The sequence below is a fragment of the Catharus ustulatus genome, chromosome Z (assembly GCF_009819885.2).
Source record: "Catharus ustulatus isolate bCatUst1 chromosome Z, bCatUst1.pri.v2, whole genome shotgun sequence".
Taxonomy (NCBI): domain Eukaryota; kingdom Metazoa; phylum Chordata; class Aves; order Passeriformes; family Turdidae; genus Catharus; species Catharus ustulatus.
Genome location: NC_046262.2, coordinates 24,914,552 through 24,929,285, shown reverse-complemented (window position 1 = coordinate 24,929,285; position 14,734 = coordinate 24,914,552). Strand labels below are relative to the sequence as shown.

Below are 14,734 nucleotides of genomic sequence, written 5' to 3'. Positions count from 1 at the left end.
CATTATGATTTTTGTACAACTATAAAGCCTGGATTCTGTGGTTACTCAAGAAATTGTCACTTTAACAAAATGTTCCATCAACCTTTGCAAAATACTTTTTTAAGACATGGGAAACTTATAGTCTGATTATTTCATTTCTGTGGGTATTCCAGCATTAGCACAATTTTACCTGTACCTCTGGATTTCTTTCCTGACCATCTGTTATCATTTCAGACTGAACTTTCCCCTGCATGTTCAAGTTTGTCATTACTTCTAACCAGATTGCTAATGAGAAAATTGTTAATGAAGTTTTTCATATTCATACATTCTCCTAACAACAGAGTAAAATAAAAAGGGTTCGGATGGCAGCAAAAACCCTTTTGGGTTTCACAAGCTGTCCCAAGCTTTAGGTTTTTTCAACCAATAACGTTGAGAACACTTCTTCCATAACAGGATCATTTTTTCTCAAATAAATTGACTTTGCATGTTGCAAGTACAGATAAAGTAGTCAAAAGTTGTGTTTCTAATCTACTTCACACAGAGAAGGTAGCATTGAAAAAGTTCCAAATAAGATGTTACTGAAAGTCATATTACTGAATCACTATCAGTATTTTGTTGCTAGTCAAAAAACAACAAAATTGAATCTGACAGCCCACTACAGTAAGACAATTTTACTGCTAATGAGTTAACAGAGCAACGAGTAAATACAGTATCACCATGTAGTACCATTCTCTCTAGATATACCAGCTTGAGTAACTTTAACTCAGCTGTGTGCTGAATGATCTTGGTGTGCCTCAAGTGACATAACTGAGATCAGTGCTCTTCCAATATCACTCAAGTTGCTGGCCCCTAAGTATTACTTGAAGAGATGCAGAGTCCTTCATTCACAACTGTCTTAGGTAAAGTCACAAAACTCAGAAATATTTCACAAACCTGCAATAGTCGTTATGTACAAGCTGCAATTTATTCTTGGGGCTTTCAAGTCTCATAAAAAACATAAAGTCCACCCTTCCTCTTTGTTCCAGAGAGACTTTTGCAGGAGAAACAAAGTCTCATCCCAGTTGTGAAAAAGACCAAATGTTTAGGAACAAAACTTATTAGCCATCCCAAAATAAAAAAAACCTTTAAAATCTTGTAACTCAGTAAGAATTAGGCAGCATATACACGGGTCTATAGAAAAAAACTGCCAGTAGATAAAAGGGACATGTAAAATTCCCACATAAATTTCGCCACCCTAGGAACCTCCACAGACAGGTGGAAGTGACCACTACAACACTTAGAGAAGATCTGCAACTAAACACTGGCTTATGAAACCACTGCATTTGGCAAGAAATTTTGCCATTAATTCAAACTGACTATTCAGCTGGAGTTCAGTTTAAAACCCTACACAATACAAGGCTATTTCTTCATTTCTTCATCCTCCATGTTCTATGTTAACACATGGGAGTGCATGACTGTGATGACATGCCACATACCCATGACTCCTAAATCATGACAAAAATCTCCTTAGTAGTCCAGAAGACTGCTCAAGTGAGAAGTTACTCTGCAGGGTGATTACAATATCAGTGAATGAAACAATATTAAATGGTAGCAATCAGTAGTACAGCCATTGTCCAAAACAGTTTAAAAAATTTTTCCTTTTGGACAAATCTTGTTAAGCATGGAGTGGTTTGAATAGAAATCAGGCAGAGAGGACTTGCAAGCTCTTGAATTCACCCATAATCTAAAAAGACCAGGCCCATACAAAAACATTATGTGACCCTCTGGACTCAACAATAATAATTTCTATTCCTAAATCATACTTTGTGTTGAATTAAGAATATACCTCATAGTGGCCTTCTTTAACTGCATCTTGCAAGGGTGTTATTTGTTCCTTTTGTGTAGCATTAACATCAGCTCCTGCTTTCAAAAGCAGATTTGCTATCCTATAAAAGCCTTCCACACTTGCTATATGTAGCGCAGTCAAGCCTACAACAAAGAAAAACATGTATTTCACATTTGGGTGAAAAAAATTCTAGAAATTTATGTCACTTTAGGTTGTTAGATTAAGACTTCACAGAGTATATTGAAATGGTAAAAACTGATGCATTCCAGTAAGATGTATGAGGTTGGGAGATCTTTAGATGCTTTAGACAAAATTTGCACCAACTGAAGGAGACGTTGCTGTAACATTAGTTTTAGATTTGATAGTTGTTATGAAAGGAGAGAATAACAATTATTCATCTCATATTTTAGTTATTTCTCCTGGAGTAAAACATATGCTATTTTAAGGACAAGGTAATTTTTCATTACATTCTTTTATTTACATGGCTATGCAGAAGAGGGTAAGTAAGAAAGAAGTGACAAAAATAAAGACATTAATTATTTACTACCAAACAAAAATGTTTGTAAGACTACCCAAATAAATGAGTGGTCAAATAAACGAAAAATCCCTAGTGAAATTCCACATTCACACCCAGGTATACGCAAAAAAAGCAAGATATCACAGGAATTCCACTCTGTGAAGGTGCTGTTCAGGAAAAATATGGAGTACAGGTCTTTGAACTGTGTTTAGCATAACCATGCATCATGTCCTCAAACACGCAGGGTGGGAGACATAAGGAAAAACACAGAGGATTTTCCACTTCCTAACTTCCAGCTCTGAAACTAACATGACCTCCAGAATGTTAGTTTTAAAAACCAACATCCTCCACTTTGATGGATCGTCCCACTCTTCAACAATTTTCCATTATTAGAAGGTTGTCAGGGCCTAAATAAGTGAATTAATAAGGCTTAGTAAGATTGTTTCAGTCCCATTAAGCAAAATTATCTTAATTTCACAACAGTGAGATTCTCTTGAGGCTCTTTCATACGCAATCCAACCCTGACTATTGTATATCCCTAGTAACAAAGTTTGTTATGAAATCTGTTAATGAGATAATAAATATTTGCATTTAGGGGAATGTACTAATTTCTCCCTCAGTAAAATGTATCCTCCACCTGATCTAATAATAAGACCTAGGAAAACTGTACCTGCAACACATTCAATTAATAATCACTAGAGATTAGCAACATGAGTCTGCAAGGACACTGTGCATGCTCCAAATCAAGGAGAAACACAAGTTTCAATGCAACTGTTCCTCAGATCCCTTGGGACACTGTGAGTCAAGATTCAAACTTAGGACATAAGATAGTATCTCTCATATGCTGGCCATATCTGACATGCTGATGTCCAGGCAACAAAAAAGAATAAAAAACACCCTAAACAAAACAAACAACAGAATTTCCCAAAAACTCAGTAAGGTACTGAAGCAGAATACCACAGCATAGGAATAAGGAAGAATGACTAGGCTAAGATATGGATAATCACTGTGGGGAAGCTTTAAAGGAGGAGAACAGACACAGAGGTAGAATATATTATTCAGAACAATGACTCAAAGAGACCCAGATGAAAGTGTGTGCCAAAATGACTCAAGTCTGTTCAAAGTCTACTTCTTTCGGATTACACCTACCTCATTGAAAATGAAAGAAGTAGGGACAGGTCAACCTCTCATCTCTTCAAGGAGTACAACTAAAAGATATTTTGTGCAGCTCTGCTCCTTTTGCACCAAAAAACCAGCAGTCAGAGTCTGGGGGATGAAAAAATGATGGCCTAGCAAAATATGCAAAGGCAGAAAAAGGAAGCAGCTGTGACCCCAAAATCTAGAACCACTGCACTTTAGTACACTTGCCTGCTGTGGCTGCAGTTGAACCCACACTACCAGCACTTCTCAGTTGTCAACACAGGGCTTTGAACCCCTCCAACAAAGTATCTTCTCATCTGCGTCCAGCACACATTAGTGCATTTTATAAGTGACTCTGTTAGCTCAAATGCCTGTGCTGTCAAAGCCTGAGATCTGCTGCTGACCCAATCTATCTCTCAGTACATTCCGTAAGACAGAGGATTTCAACCTAAATTCTGGTCCATTATATGCCTGCATTATGCAATAGCCTATAACTGCACAATATGTTTTTTTTCTTTCATACAGGACAGTTGTGAAATCCCAGCTGGATATGTAAAGACTGGAAGAATGAAGTTTTCTAGCAGAAGAGCCAGCTGCCTGAAACAATTTCCTTTTTTTGTTACGGAAATTTTTCAGAGATTAATGGATGAGACAGTAAAGTGCAGATAAGGAGCAGTCTTATATTTGAAATAACCAAGTAGCAATTACGGTGTAGTGAAATCTTTGACACAGAGTAACACCCACGAAACTGGATAAGGCAAATTGTTTGAATCAAAATATTAACAGATGGCTGCTCTTTGTCAAGACTTTTTTCCATGCCAAAGACAAAGAAAAAAATGGAAAATACCAAGTAATCACAACTTCAAAAATTAAAAACAGTGCTCAACTTCTCCCAAGACATAAAGAGTGAAATCAAAGTTCCTGAAAAATTTAGCCAAAATCTTGACATCTCAAGTTGGCCACTGAAATGGACAAAAAACACCTCCCAGCTTTAAGAACTATGAAGTTGATGATTTAATTAGGGACAGTTTTGTGATAAGCGTGCATGGAATCGTTGAACTAAGGCAAGTAAACCTAATTGCATCACTTTGTAACTTTCTCAAGTGCGTAACTTCTCCCTCAAATTTTTTTTTTCTTGTATACTTTTATAACTATATCTACATATTTTCCATGAACAAATACTAAGTTAAACCAATAAAAATTTAATAATCAATTGACCAGTCACAAACTTACAGTCTTGTCCACCACACAAACTCATAATACATGCTTTTATTAATTATAGGTAGGTACTTGTACTGAAAATAGTATTTTAGTACAATTGCAACTTACCAGCATAATCCTGAGCATTTACATTTGCCCCGGCTTTTATTATCCTACGTACAAGGTTTATGTCTTGGTGAGTAACAGCTCTATGCAGTAAGTTTTCACCATACACATTTCTCCTGTGGATTGTTGAAAGTGAAAGGGGGCGAGTTGGATTTACGGAATTTCTACCAAAGGCTTCTCGTCCTGAAAAATAATTTAAAAGATCTATTGCACAGAGAAGTATTTTTTTCTCTTATCTTGGCCTCACTTTATATCAAAGTTAGCAAACAAGCTTCCTGAAGAAAAAAACAAATGTTCATTCAATCTAGTAAAAATGAAAATCTCAAAAAATGCATCACATATTGAATAATAATGCCATTTAATAAAGGATATCATGGTGCATTTCATAACAGTCTTTTAACTTGAGACTTCTTTTCCAATGATATTTTTTCAATATGCATTGTTTCCCAATGGATAACAAAACCACTATTCTGCATTAAAATCATTATAAGGTGACCACTTCAATAACGAGTTATTAGATAATTTCTTTATCCATTCTTTTTTACTCATATATATTTTAAAAGCTCTGCTTTGTGGGTAAGTATTTACACTAGGATAGTGATTGAGATTATCTCCCTCAGGTTTATCTTGTCTCATTACTTCACAACCAGCTCCGTAATTTCTGCAATGAGTGAAAGGTGAACAAGAGTTTTAAATGCAAAAACAGTAAAATTTAAAACAGACTTTTTTTAATGTTGATTTTAGTATTTTACAAAACAAACGCTATCTCTCATTATGCAGTCATCATAGTTTTCAGCTTGGCTTAAATTATTTCCAGTAAAGATGAGCTGTTCAGTACTTCACCAGCACTGCTATTTCAACATCCCTTAAAACCGTGGGGAAGAGCATCCTGGCTACTGCCTCTGATTAAAAACAAGGATTAAATTCTTAAATTCTTGCCTCTGAGTAGATTTTTAGAATCTAATAGATAGACAGCTAAGCACACAGTCCCTCTCTGCAGTCCAGCCTTGTAAGACATCAATCATTTAAGACATGCAGTCACTAGTCAAAGCTGGTCTAAACCAGTCAAGCAGTTCAGGAGGGAGTAGACTGCACAGACATAAACAGAATCATGTGCAGTTTTATGTTACACTTTACCTCATTAAAATCTTCCTTGAAGGGATCTATTTCCCATTACTTCCACTTGCCTCCCCTAGAACTTTCCATGCATCTGACCTTGTGTAAAACAAGTGACACATGCAGACCCAAACCAAAACTTATCACAGGGTGGTTTTTAGAGTGAACTACCAAACTGAGATGACTCATGGGCCCTTGACATGAGTCTGATGTAAAAGGGAGGTAAGCTCACTAGATTGGTTTACCATGAAGCTACTTCTAAAGGCAGTGTAACTCTAAAGAATCAGTAACTTATTGAGTGGAAACTAGCAAGTCTATTTGAAACAGATGAGCAGTTAGTCATTCAACTTAACATCTCATCAAAACAGTTCTTCCACTGTGAATAACTAAAATCCAGCACAACAGAATTAAATCCTGTTAACTGGAGGTAGACTTCTCTATGTTTTTTGAGATTCTAAAACTTAGCTCTTGCAATTCAAATACTTAAAAACTTTGTAAGATGTTTAAAAGATTCTAAATGGAAAAACCCTGTCTGAGGGGACTTAAACAAAAAAAACCCCAACATATAAGGCCTAATCTTAAAAGTTCTGGAGTAGACACTTAAGTGAGGAAATTACAGTAATTTCATGACTATAAGGTGACCGGATTATAAGGTGCACTTCCGGGTGTCGGCAAATTTCCAAACTTTTGCTGATATATAAGGCGCACCAGACTACAAGGTGCACTTTTTTTTGCAGCGAGGATCCGCCGCCAGCTCCCCCCGCGCGGTTGCTGGCCAATGCCCCGCCTCCACCCGGCAGCTGCAGCACTGTGGGACCCCCTGCATCCGGCAAAAGCAGCGCCATGGACCCCCAGGTTCACCTGTAGCCAGCAGCTGCGGGCCCCTGGGCCCCCCTGCACCTGGCAGCCACGGGCCTCCAGGCCCCCCTGCACCCAGCAGCTGCGGCGCCGCGGGCCCACCTGTACCTGGCAGAAGCGGCACTGCGGGCCCCCAGACCCGCCTGCACCCAGCAGCTGCGGCCCTGCCTCCACCTGGCAGCCGTGGCCCTGCCGGCTCCCCGTGCGGCTCACACTTCCGAGCTGCCAAATTTCCGAACTTGGTTCATATATAAGGCACACCAGACTATAAGGTGCACTTCCGGGTTCAGGTCAGAATTTTAGTCAAAAAGGTGCGCCTTACAGTCGTGAACTTACTGTATTTATTCTCTCACAAAATTCCTCTCCAAGAATTTTGCAAGAATTTCAAGAATTTCTCTGCATGTACCCTCAAAGGATGAAAAACAGCAATCTTTTTCTCTAACAAAGCATATTGCAAATAAAAATACTTCAAAAGACTGCTCTGTGGTATTAAAGGCCCTAAAATCCTGTAGACAGGATAACAACAGCAGGCATTCAAAATAGAATAAACTGTTTTGCATAGGTTAATTCTTGATGATGGCAGTGGTCTGACAATGATTTTACACATAGAACACTAAATGGTAGAAGTATAAATAAATGTAGCTCAGGATCTAACTTTTCACTCTGCAAAAAACCAATTATTTTCAGAATACAACATATTTTTTTCATACAAAACACTGTAATAAAAATTGTATCTTAAAAACTTCTCATGATTCTTAAGGAGGAGTTTATGCAAACAAGTTAACTGTTAGGTTGCTAATACAAAGGTTTTCAGAAGAAGGGAAATTATCAGTAACTTTAATTATTACAATGAATGTTTATACCATATTTTTAAAAGAAAACCCTGCCACAATATACTGAAAAGATTACTAATTATATTTGATTCAGTATAGTTGTTAAAATAGTAATCTGTATGATAACAACACAGAATATATTACTCCGTTTGTTGTCAATTCTCTTGCTCCTTCTCCTCTGATTAGCTTCTGCATACTCGTTCAGAAGTATTTCTTGCCAAAGGATGGTTTCTAGATCCTGTTTGTCTTCAGAAGTAGATTTCTGAATTTTACTGGTAAAAAATTTGCTTAGAATCAACAAAAATATTCTCGATATATATCAATGTTTTCAGTAAAGGTATGAATATGAATACACTTGATTTCAAAAGGAACGCTATAATAGCAGGCTAACTTAGGCAGCACTAAATAAGGAGTAAATCAGGAGAGAAACTAACTCCCAGCTCTTTAAATAAAAGGTAAAATCTTTCTTTTTGATCATTTAAAGTCATTCACATGACAAATGAGTTCTCCACATGCATTGTATCTATTAGATTAATACATTTTAAAAAATGAAGAATTGTTATGCATTAATTTCTCATACTCAAAATACTTAGGTTTGTTTCTTGTTACACTGCCACTGCGAGCCATTCCCTGCTGTTACTTCTAGTATTTGGTAATGAGAGGAAACACTCTCAGTGCTTTCCTGAGTTCTTGCTTACCCTGATGTTGTTTGGGCTGTTTCTTCACACACTGCAGGCTCCACTGAATACGAATGTCCCTCCCCAGTTTGTTTTTCACTAAAGGTGGCATCCAAGTAATCTGAAATTACTTCTTTCTCTGTCTGCTGACCACCCACAGGCTGTGACAAAAAGAAGAAATACTAGAAGCAACTGGTAGGCACAAAATTCAAACAAAGGCTGTATATAAAAGAGCTCCAAGAACACTCTTTTAAACATTGTATCCCCACAGAGAATTGAAGGATTGCTTAAGAGAATAAATGAAATTCTACAGGTATGAAAGACAGAGGCTGCCACAGAGCAGGCAATCCTGAAGTAGTATGCCATGCAATGTGCTCCTGGCAGAATTAGCCAAGAGAATTAGGCTACTCAGAGTCACAACTTAAAACATAAATCTAACCTGGATGACAGTAAACAAAAGCTGTTCTACCTGAAAGTTATTTGACTGGACATTTGAAATGACAACAGATTCATTTCAGTTTCCTACGGACATGAACTCCTGTCCTAAAAAATAAGATGATGCTTGCAATGTCTTAAGATAGCCCATCCCATCTCACTGTCACAGAAGCCTAAAAATTTACACAAGGTGAGATTCATGTTTCACCCGAAGTCCAGTAACTCCCAATTGAGCAGTTATTTCCGAAGATTTCACTTACCTTCAACCTTCTGAAAGCCAGGCATGCAGATGACACTAGGCATCCTCATTACCCCACCACTTGTAAAGAGGAAGAGCTACTCTAAGATGACAGAGATTCATCTCATCCTAAGTTTGCAAAGGAGAACCTAAATGATTCACGTATACCAGAGACTCAACTCTAATCCCACCCTAAAGACAGATCACCTCATGGAAGTTAATTTGAGTTGCTTGACTTTATTCACTGTTCTAGCCATGTGACTGTGACATACTGCTATGCATCACTCAAGCTCCTCAAATCTGGGTACTCATTAGTTTATTATGTACTTGAGTAATGCTGAAAGCTTTTAGGACACACCCTCAGCACACATGCATGGAAATTCACAATGATGTGGGAGAACTGGTTTGTCCTTTCTTGAGATACAAACAGAAATGGAGAATGCACTGATCAATTTTTTGAATTGACATTTAGCAGAAAGATTACTGAAGAGGGAAATTGCCTTCTTAGAAGTGGTCCCTCTAGGTGGAGAGAAAATGCATATTAACATGGGATCTGAGGAAAAGGGGTCTCAGCAGTGCTCCTATTGCTCCCTATAACTATGTTAAAAGAGTTTGTATGACGTGGGGGCTGATCTCTTCTTCCAGTAGAAAGCAGTAAGTTAAAGGGAAGTGGTTTCTAGTTGTGACAGAGAAGGTTTAGATTGGGTATGAGGAAAACTTTTTTCACTGGAAGCATGGCCAGGCTAGGGAAGTGGTGGAATCACCATCACTGGAAATGTTCAAAGGACATGTGGATGTGGCACCCAGGGACATGGGTTGGTGGTAAACACAGTGGTTCATGGTTGGACAATTAGATTTGATGACCCCAAAGGTCTTTTCCAGCCTTAACGACTGTATAGCAGATGGGAAAATCAGATATATTAGCTTAGAAAACTATCATAGTAGGACTTTCCATCGATCCATATCTGTGATGGCAGCGGGGTTAGAGAAGGAGAAAACATTTCAAAGAAAAAAAAACCCACACTTGCTTTATAAGAGACCATACACTAAAACACTCTCCTCTTTTGGATACTTGTTTCACCACAAGAATACTCTGAAGAAAGAAGGGTGAGAAAATACTGAGGTGAACAATATACTTTTACAATTCAACAGTTACTAAGAAATTAACTGGGATTTTTTCTTAGTAATTTGCCTCCTTACCTTCTGCCTTTAAGAACACCAGATAAAGGCACAAAAAAGATAAAGTTGACTGCTGTTTACCAAGAGGTTAGAGACCTCCATTTGACAAGACTCTTCTTCTCAATTTTAACTGCAATTTTGAGTAAATCTATACATTAATCTTCACACAGCTGTGTTAAATTTCAGAATTAAATTTCACTGAAAGAGCTTTGTAAAGTGCTATGGCTCTGAGACAATCAGCCTACAGATCGTTCAGCACCTTGAAATTAGCCATTTCTATGGTACTTTCAATTACATACTGATATAGACAGTTAATACTCCTAGGAAAAGACAGAATTAACTAATAGTTTTTGGACGCTTTATGCCATTGTGGGTTGTAAAAACACCTTAAATAGCCAGCTTTACATGACTGATCATTGATTTGTAGCTCCAGATTATTCAAATACAATATACAGTAGAGAATAAAGTTGCAGGTTTACAAGAGATGCTTAATAGACTCTGTAGGATAAATCTACATCTCCTATCTGTCCTTCTCTTTCCCTCATTATAACCTAAACAGGAAGAAACTATGGCTTTCCTTTCATGCTCCTCTCCACACTTCTGAGTTGGTGTTACTGAATAGAAATGATGTTTTACAGAACACTTTCACAGCCCAAGAAGCAACAAAGACCACATGCTGTATCCATACATACTGGTTTCTTCAGGAGAGGACAGGAACAGAAATGCACGCCTCCGTTTTTTCAGTATGCCTTGCATAGGCAGAACTAAGCAAAATAAATACACTTCTAAATACATGTGTAAAAAATGCCCCCTGAATAATCTTCCTAGTCTACAAGAAAGACATATTTGTGATACTTGCAAAGCATTTGCATTTACAGAAGTGAGAACTATGACAAAAGAAAACAGCACACTATTGCCTGGATCCAAAACTGAACAGGATGCAGTAGGAACCTGGAGATGGAATTGGCTGGTATATGCTGATATGCTAAAATGAAGTAACAGAATACCGTTTTGGGGAGAATATGAGACATAGAAGATGTACAGGTGATCTACGAGTTTTTGAAAATCCCATACTGATTCTAGGTTTCCACATCAGTCAATAAATTAACTTTACTAAGATTTCCCATCCCAGCAAGCTTAGCTATTTTTGTAACATGGATACAATCCAAACAGGAAATACGGTACTGGACTTTTACAACAAAACCAACTGAAATTATTTAAACATGCAAATCACTGATGTTAGCTTATTCTTTACTAGATTGAAGATTGCCATCTTCAAGTGATTTGGCTACTTTATATAATATTTTATGATAAATAAAAAATTTCAAATATTAATTAAACTGTGGTTATACTTGCTCATTTGTTGCACTCTCCAAGTTAGATCCTGCGAAGGCATTTCTTTCTTCCACCTGAATGGAAGAGGCTTCATGCCAAGGAGGCTCCATCACGTTTGTTATTTGAGTACAGTCATCATCTAGCTGCAGAACACTGGTTTCTGAATTTAGCTGCTCTTCCTTGGCGTTAAGCTGTTGCTCATTTGGCACTGCAGGAGTGACAGTTTGTACCACTGATTCTGACAAGGCATTAAGAGGCACCACAAGCTCTACTGGCAGGGCATCACTGCTCTCAGTTGCTGATGGATCGATGGAACAGGCATGACTCTGACACTCCAACTTGTCAGGCAATGGGTTTTTAACTTTAAGACTCTCAGAATCACTAGGGTATCTCAACAAATCACTGGTGTCAACCACGCTAGTCTCTATATTCTGTTCAGTGAATACATCCATGAAAATCTTCCCTGAGGATGGCAGTGAAAGATCTGTATCATTATTAAGGGAATGCTCTTTTACTGCATTATCCGTGTCAACAATGGTCATGCAGGTTCTGTGGCAATCATCCAAAACATGTGGAAATGTATCTTCTGGTATCTGTTCCTTTTCAACTGTTATTATGTCTTCCACAGGATCATGTAGACAGAGGTTTTTTTCTGGAAAGCAATCTTTATTACTCAATCTTCGTGGTATCTAAAAATTAGATTAAGAGTTTACAAAAAAGAATGGAGCAACTCCTTCTAAAAAGCACTTAACTAAAATTCACTGTAGAAGTTCATCTTTCTATATACATTTTATTATCAATTTTTGCAAAATCTACAACACTCAAATCCTTCCTTCATACAATATATTAACAAGAGCTAGACTGAGCTCTCCGTTTCAAAAGAAGTTTCAACTTCAGCTGTTGACATCTACAGCAGTGAAAATCCAGGGAAAAGAGACTAAATCTGTTTTAGCCAAAGATAGTATGATACTGCCAATGGCAATGGCAAATAACCTGACGGTGTAATAAGGTTTTAAAAGAAAGTAACTTAAAATTTCTTTCACACAGAAATAATGAAAGTAAACATATTTACAATAATTGAAAATACATAGTTAGTAAAACACAATATAGGAGTTTTGATTATGTGTTTATGTGGATCCAATACAGGTATGGAGGATTTGCACCTCACAAACCTCAGTTTAAAACCTTAGGATTTTGAAAAGTTTGCATGGTGTGATTTCCACACTTAGTACAGAACACCAAATCATAATTGCTCTTGGAAAAGCAATACTGCTGTTTTTCTAATCACTTTGAGCTACATTCAACAGAAGCACCCATTCTTACATGAATAAATTGTTTTTCTGTTTTGTCCTCATCCTTGTTTTAAATGCTCTGCAGAAAACAAAAGATGCCTCTAGAAACCTAAACCATGGTTTTTTTCTATATAACATTTCTATATAATAGTGCTCCTACTTAGTAATACTGGATCTAAGAAATGCATTTTTGGAGTCTTGCTGCCAGCAAGTGGCAATATCAGGCAATGCAAGAAACCTTTAACCACTGGTGACACGATTTAGATAAAGCTCACACACAATAAAGCAGAAAGGGCAGACATCTGACAGCATACACTTAGGCAAGTATGAATCCATGATTCTTTCTTGAAAAATTATTCCCCCACTAGCTGTTCCCTATCTTTTACACGTGCATCAAACTGTTTCTAAGTACTGATTACTTCTTACTTTGCTTTATTGAATTACAGTAATTTCACGAATACAAGCCGCACCATTTTCACCAAAATCTTGATGGAAACCCGGAAGTGCGGCTAGTACTCCGGGGTCGGCTAATATATGAACAATATTCTAAAAGCTGCCAACACGGACGTGAGAGCCCACGGCAGCCCCAAGCCAAGCTGGAGCCCAGCCAGCCTCGGCAGAGGTGGGAAAGCCTGGCAGAGGCGGGGCCAGCGGTGCGGGGCTGGGGGGGGCGGCAGAGCCGGGGCCAGCAGCATGAGGAAGCCCGGCAGCGCAGGGAAGCCAAGCAGAATCGGGGCTAGCAGTGCAGGGGAGCCCAGCAGAACCGGGGCCAGCAGCGTGGGGGAGCCTGGCAGCGCAGGGGCCTGCAGTGCCGGCCAGGGTGAGCAAACGCGGCAGTGGCAGTGCAGGTGGTGGGGGGGCAAGCGAGCCTGGCGGCGGCAGCACCTCCCAGTTGGCCCCGAGCGCCCCGCCGAGCTGTAGCACCGAGCTGGACCACCCAGCCCCGTCAGCAGCCATGAGCAGGCCGAGCCTGCCTGGCCCTGCTCTGAGCCAGTAAACCCTGCTATGCCGCAAATCTGTTGCTAATTGGCAAATTTGTGAAAGTTGCACATGGATCCTCGCTACGAACAAAAGTGCAGCTAATAGTCCATTGTGGTTTATGTATGGAACAAAGACCTAAACATTGCCGACACCCTGGAAATGCGGCTTATAATCTGTGCGGCTTGTATTTGTGAAATTACTGTATGCTTCATTTTTACACCAATTCTCTAATTCATTCAGACATTAAACAACTGAGGAAAAAGAAAACTTCACTGGTGTAGCTTTCTCTACTTGAAGAACTATGGTATATACAGCATGCATATGTATTACAAATTTCCCAAGAAAAAGGCTCAGTGCATTTGTTGAAAAGTGGATGAAATTCTGCAAGATCCTAAAGACCCTAAAGTCATCTGAAATTTAACCCTTAAATGTGACATATTCACAAAACTCCAGACACAGTAGTCCAGATGGGGTCTCACAAGAGCAGAGCAGAGCGTTCACCAGGATTCCAAAGTCCTTCTCCGGCAGAGCTATTTTCCTGTCAGCTAGTCCCCATGTGTACGGGTGCCTGATGTTACTTCTCCCCAGATGCAGAACTTCACATTTCCCCTTGATGAATTTAATGAGATTCCTCTCCACCCAGTTCTCCCATCTGTTCAGGTCCCTACGAATGACAACACTACTATCTGGTCTATCAGTCATTCCTCGCAGTACCATCTCTGAACCTGCTGAGGCTGCAGTGTGTTCCATTTCCCAGGCCACAAATGAAGATTCTGAACAGTATTGGCCCCACTACTGACACACTAACCACAACAGAAATCAGTGCTGCTACATTATCAAAACCAAGAAAATTCAGCAAGAATAATTTTGAGGTGCCAGAATTCTATGCATAGATAATTTATAGATTTATTTTGTATTTTCAGGAATACATAAAACTAAGATATTCAGTGACTCACTGCTGGTTGTCAAAATGTCTGTCCTGACCTTGCTTCAAATCAGTACA

General features: G+C 38.7%; 1 protein-coding gene across 1 annotated transcript in view; it reads right to left on the bottom strand.

Moving 5' to 3' along the window:
• The window catches only part of ANKRD31 (ankyrin repeat domain 31), a 67,411-nt gene that overhangs the window by 41,672 nt on the left and 11,005 nt on the right, over positions 1-14,734 (bottom strand). Inside the window, exons 7-11 of the mRNA XM_033086207.1 lie at positions 11,476-12,147; positions 8,293-8,432; positions 7,739-7,866; positions 4,791-4,970; positions 1,805-1,947 (exon numbers count right to left, since the gene is read on the bottom strand). Of these exons, the coding sequence (XP_032942098.1) occupies positions 1,805-1,947; positions 4,791-4,970; positions 7,739-7,866; positions 8,293-8,432; positions 11,476-12,147 (1,263 nt within the window). The remainder of the gene's footprint in view (positions 1-1,804; positions 1,948-4,790; positions 4,971-7,738; positions 7,867-8,292; positions 8,433-11,475; positions 12,148-14,734) is intronic.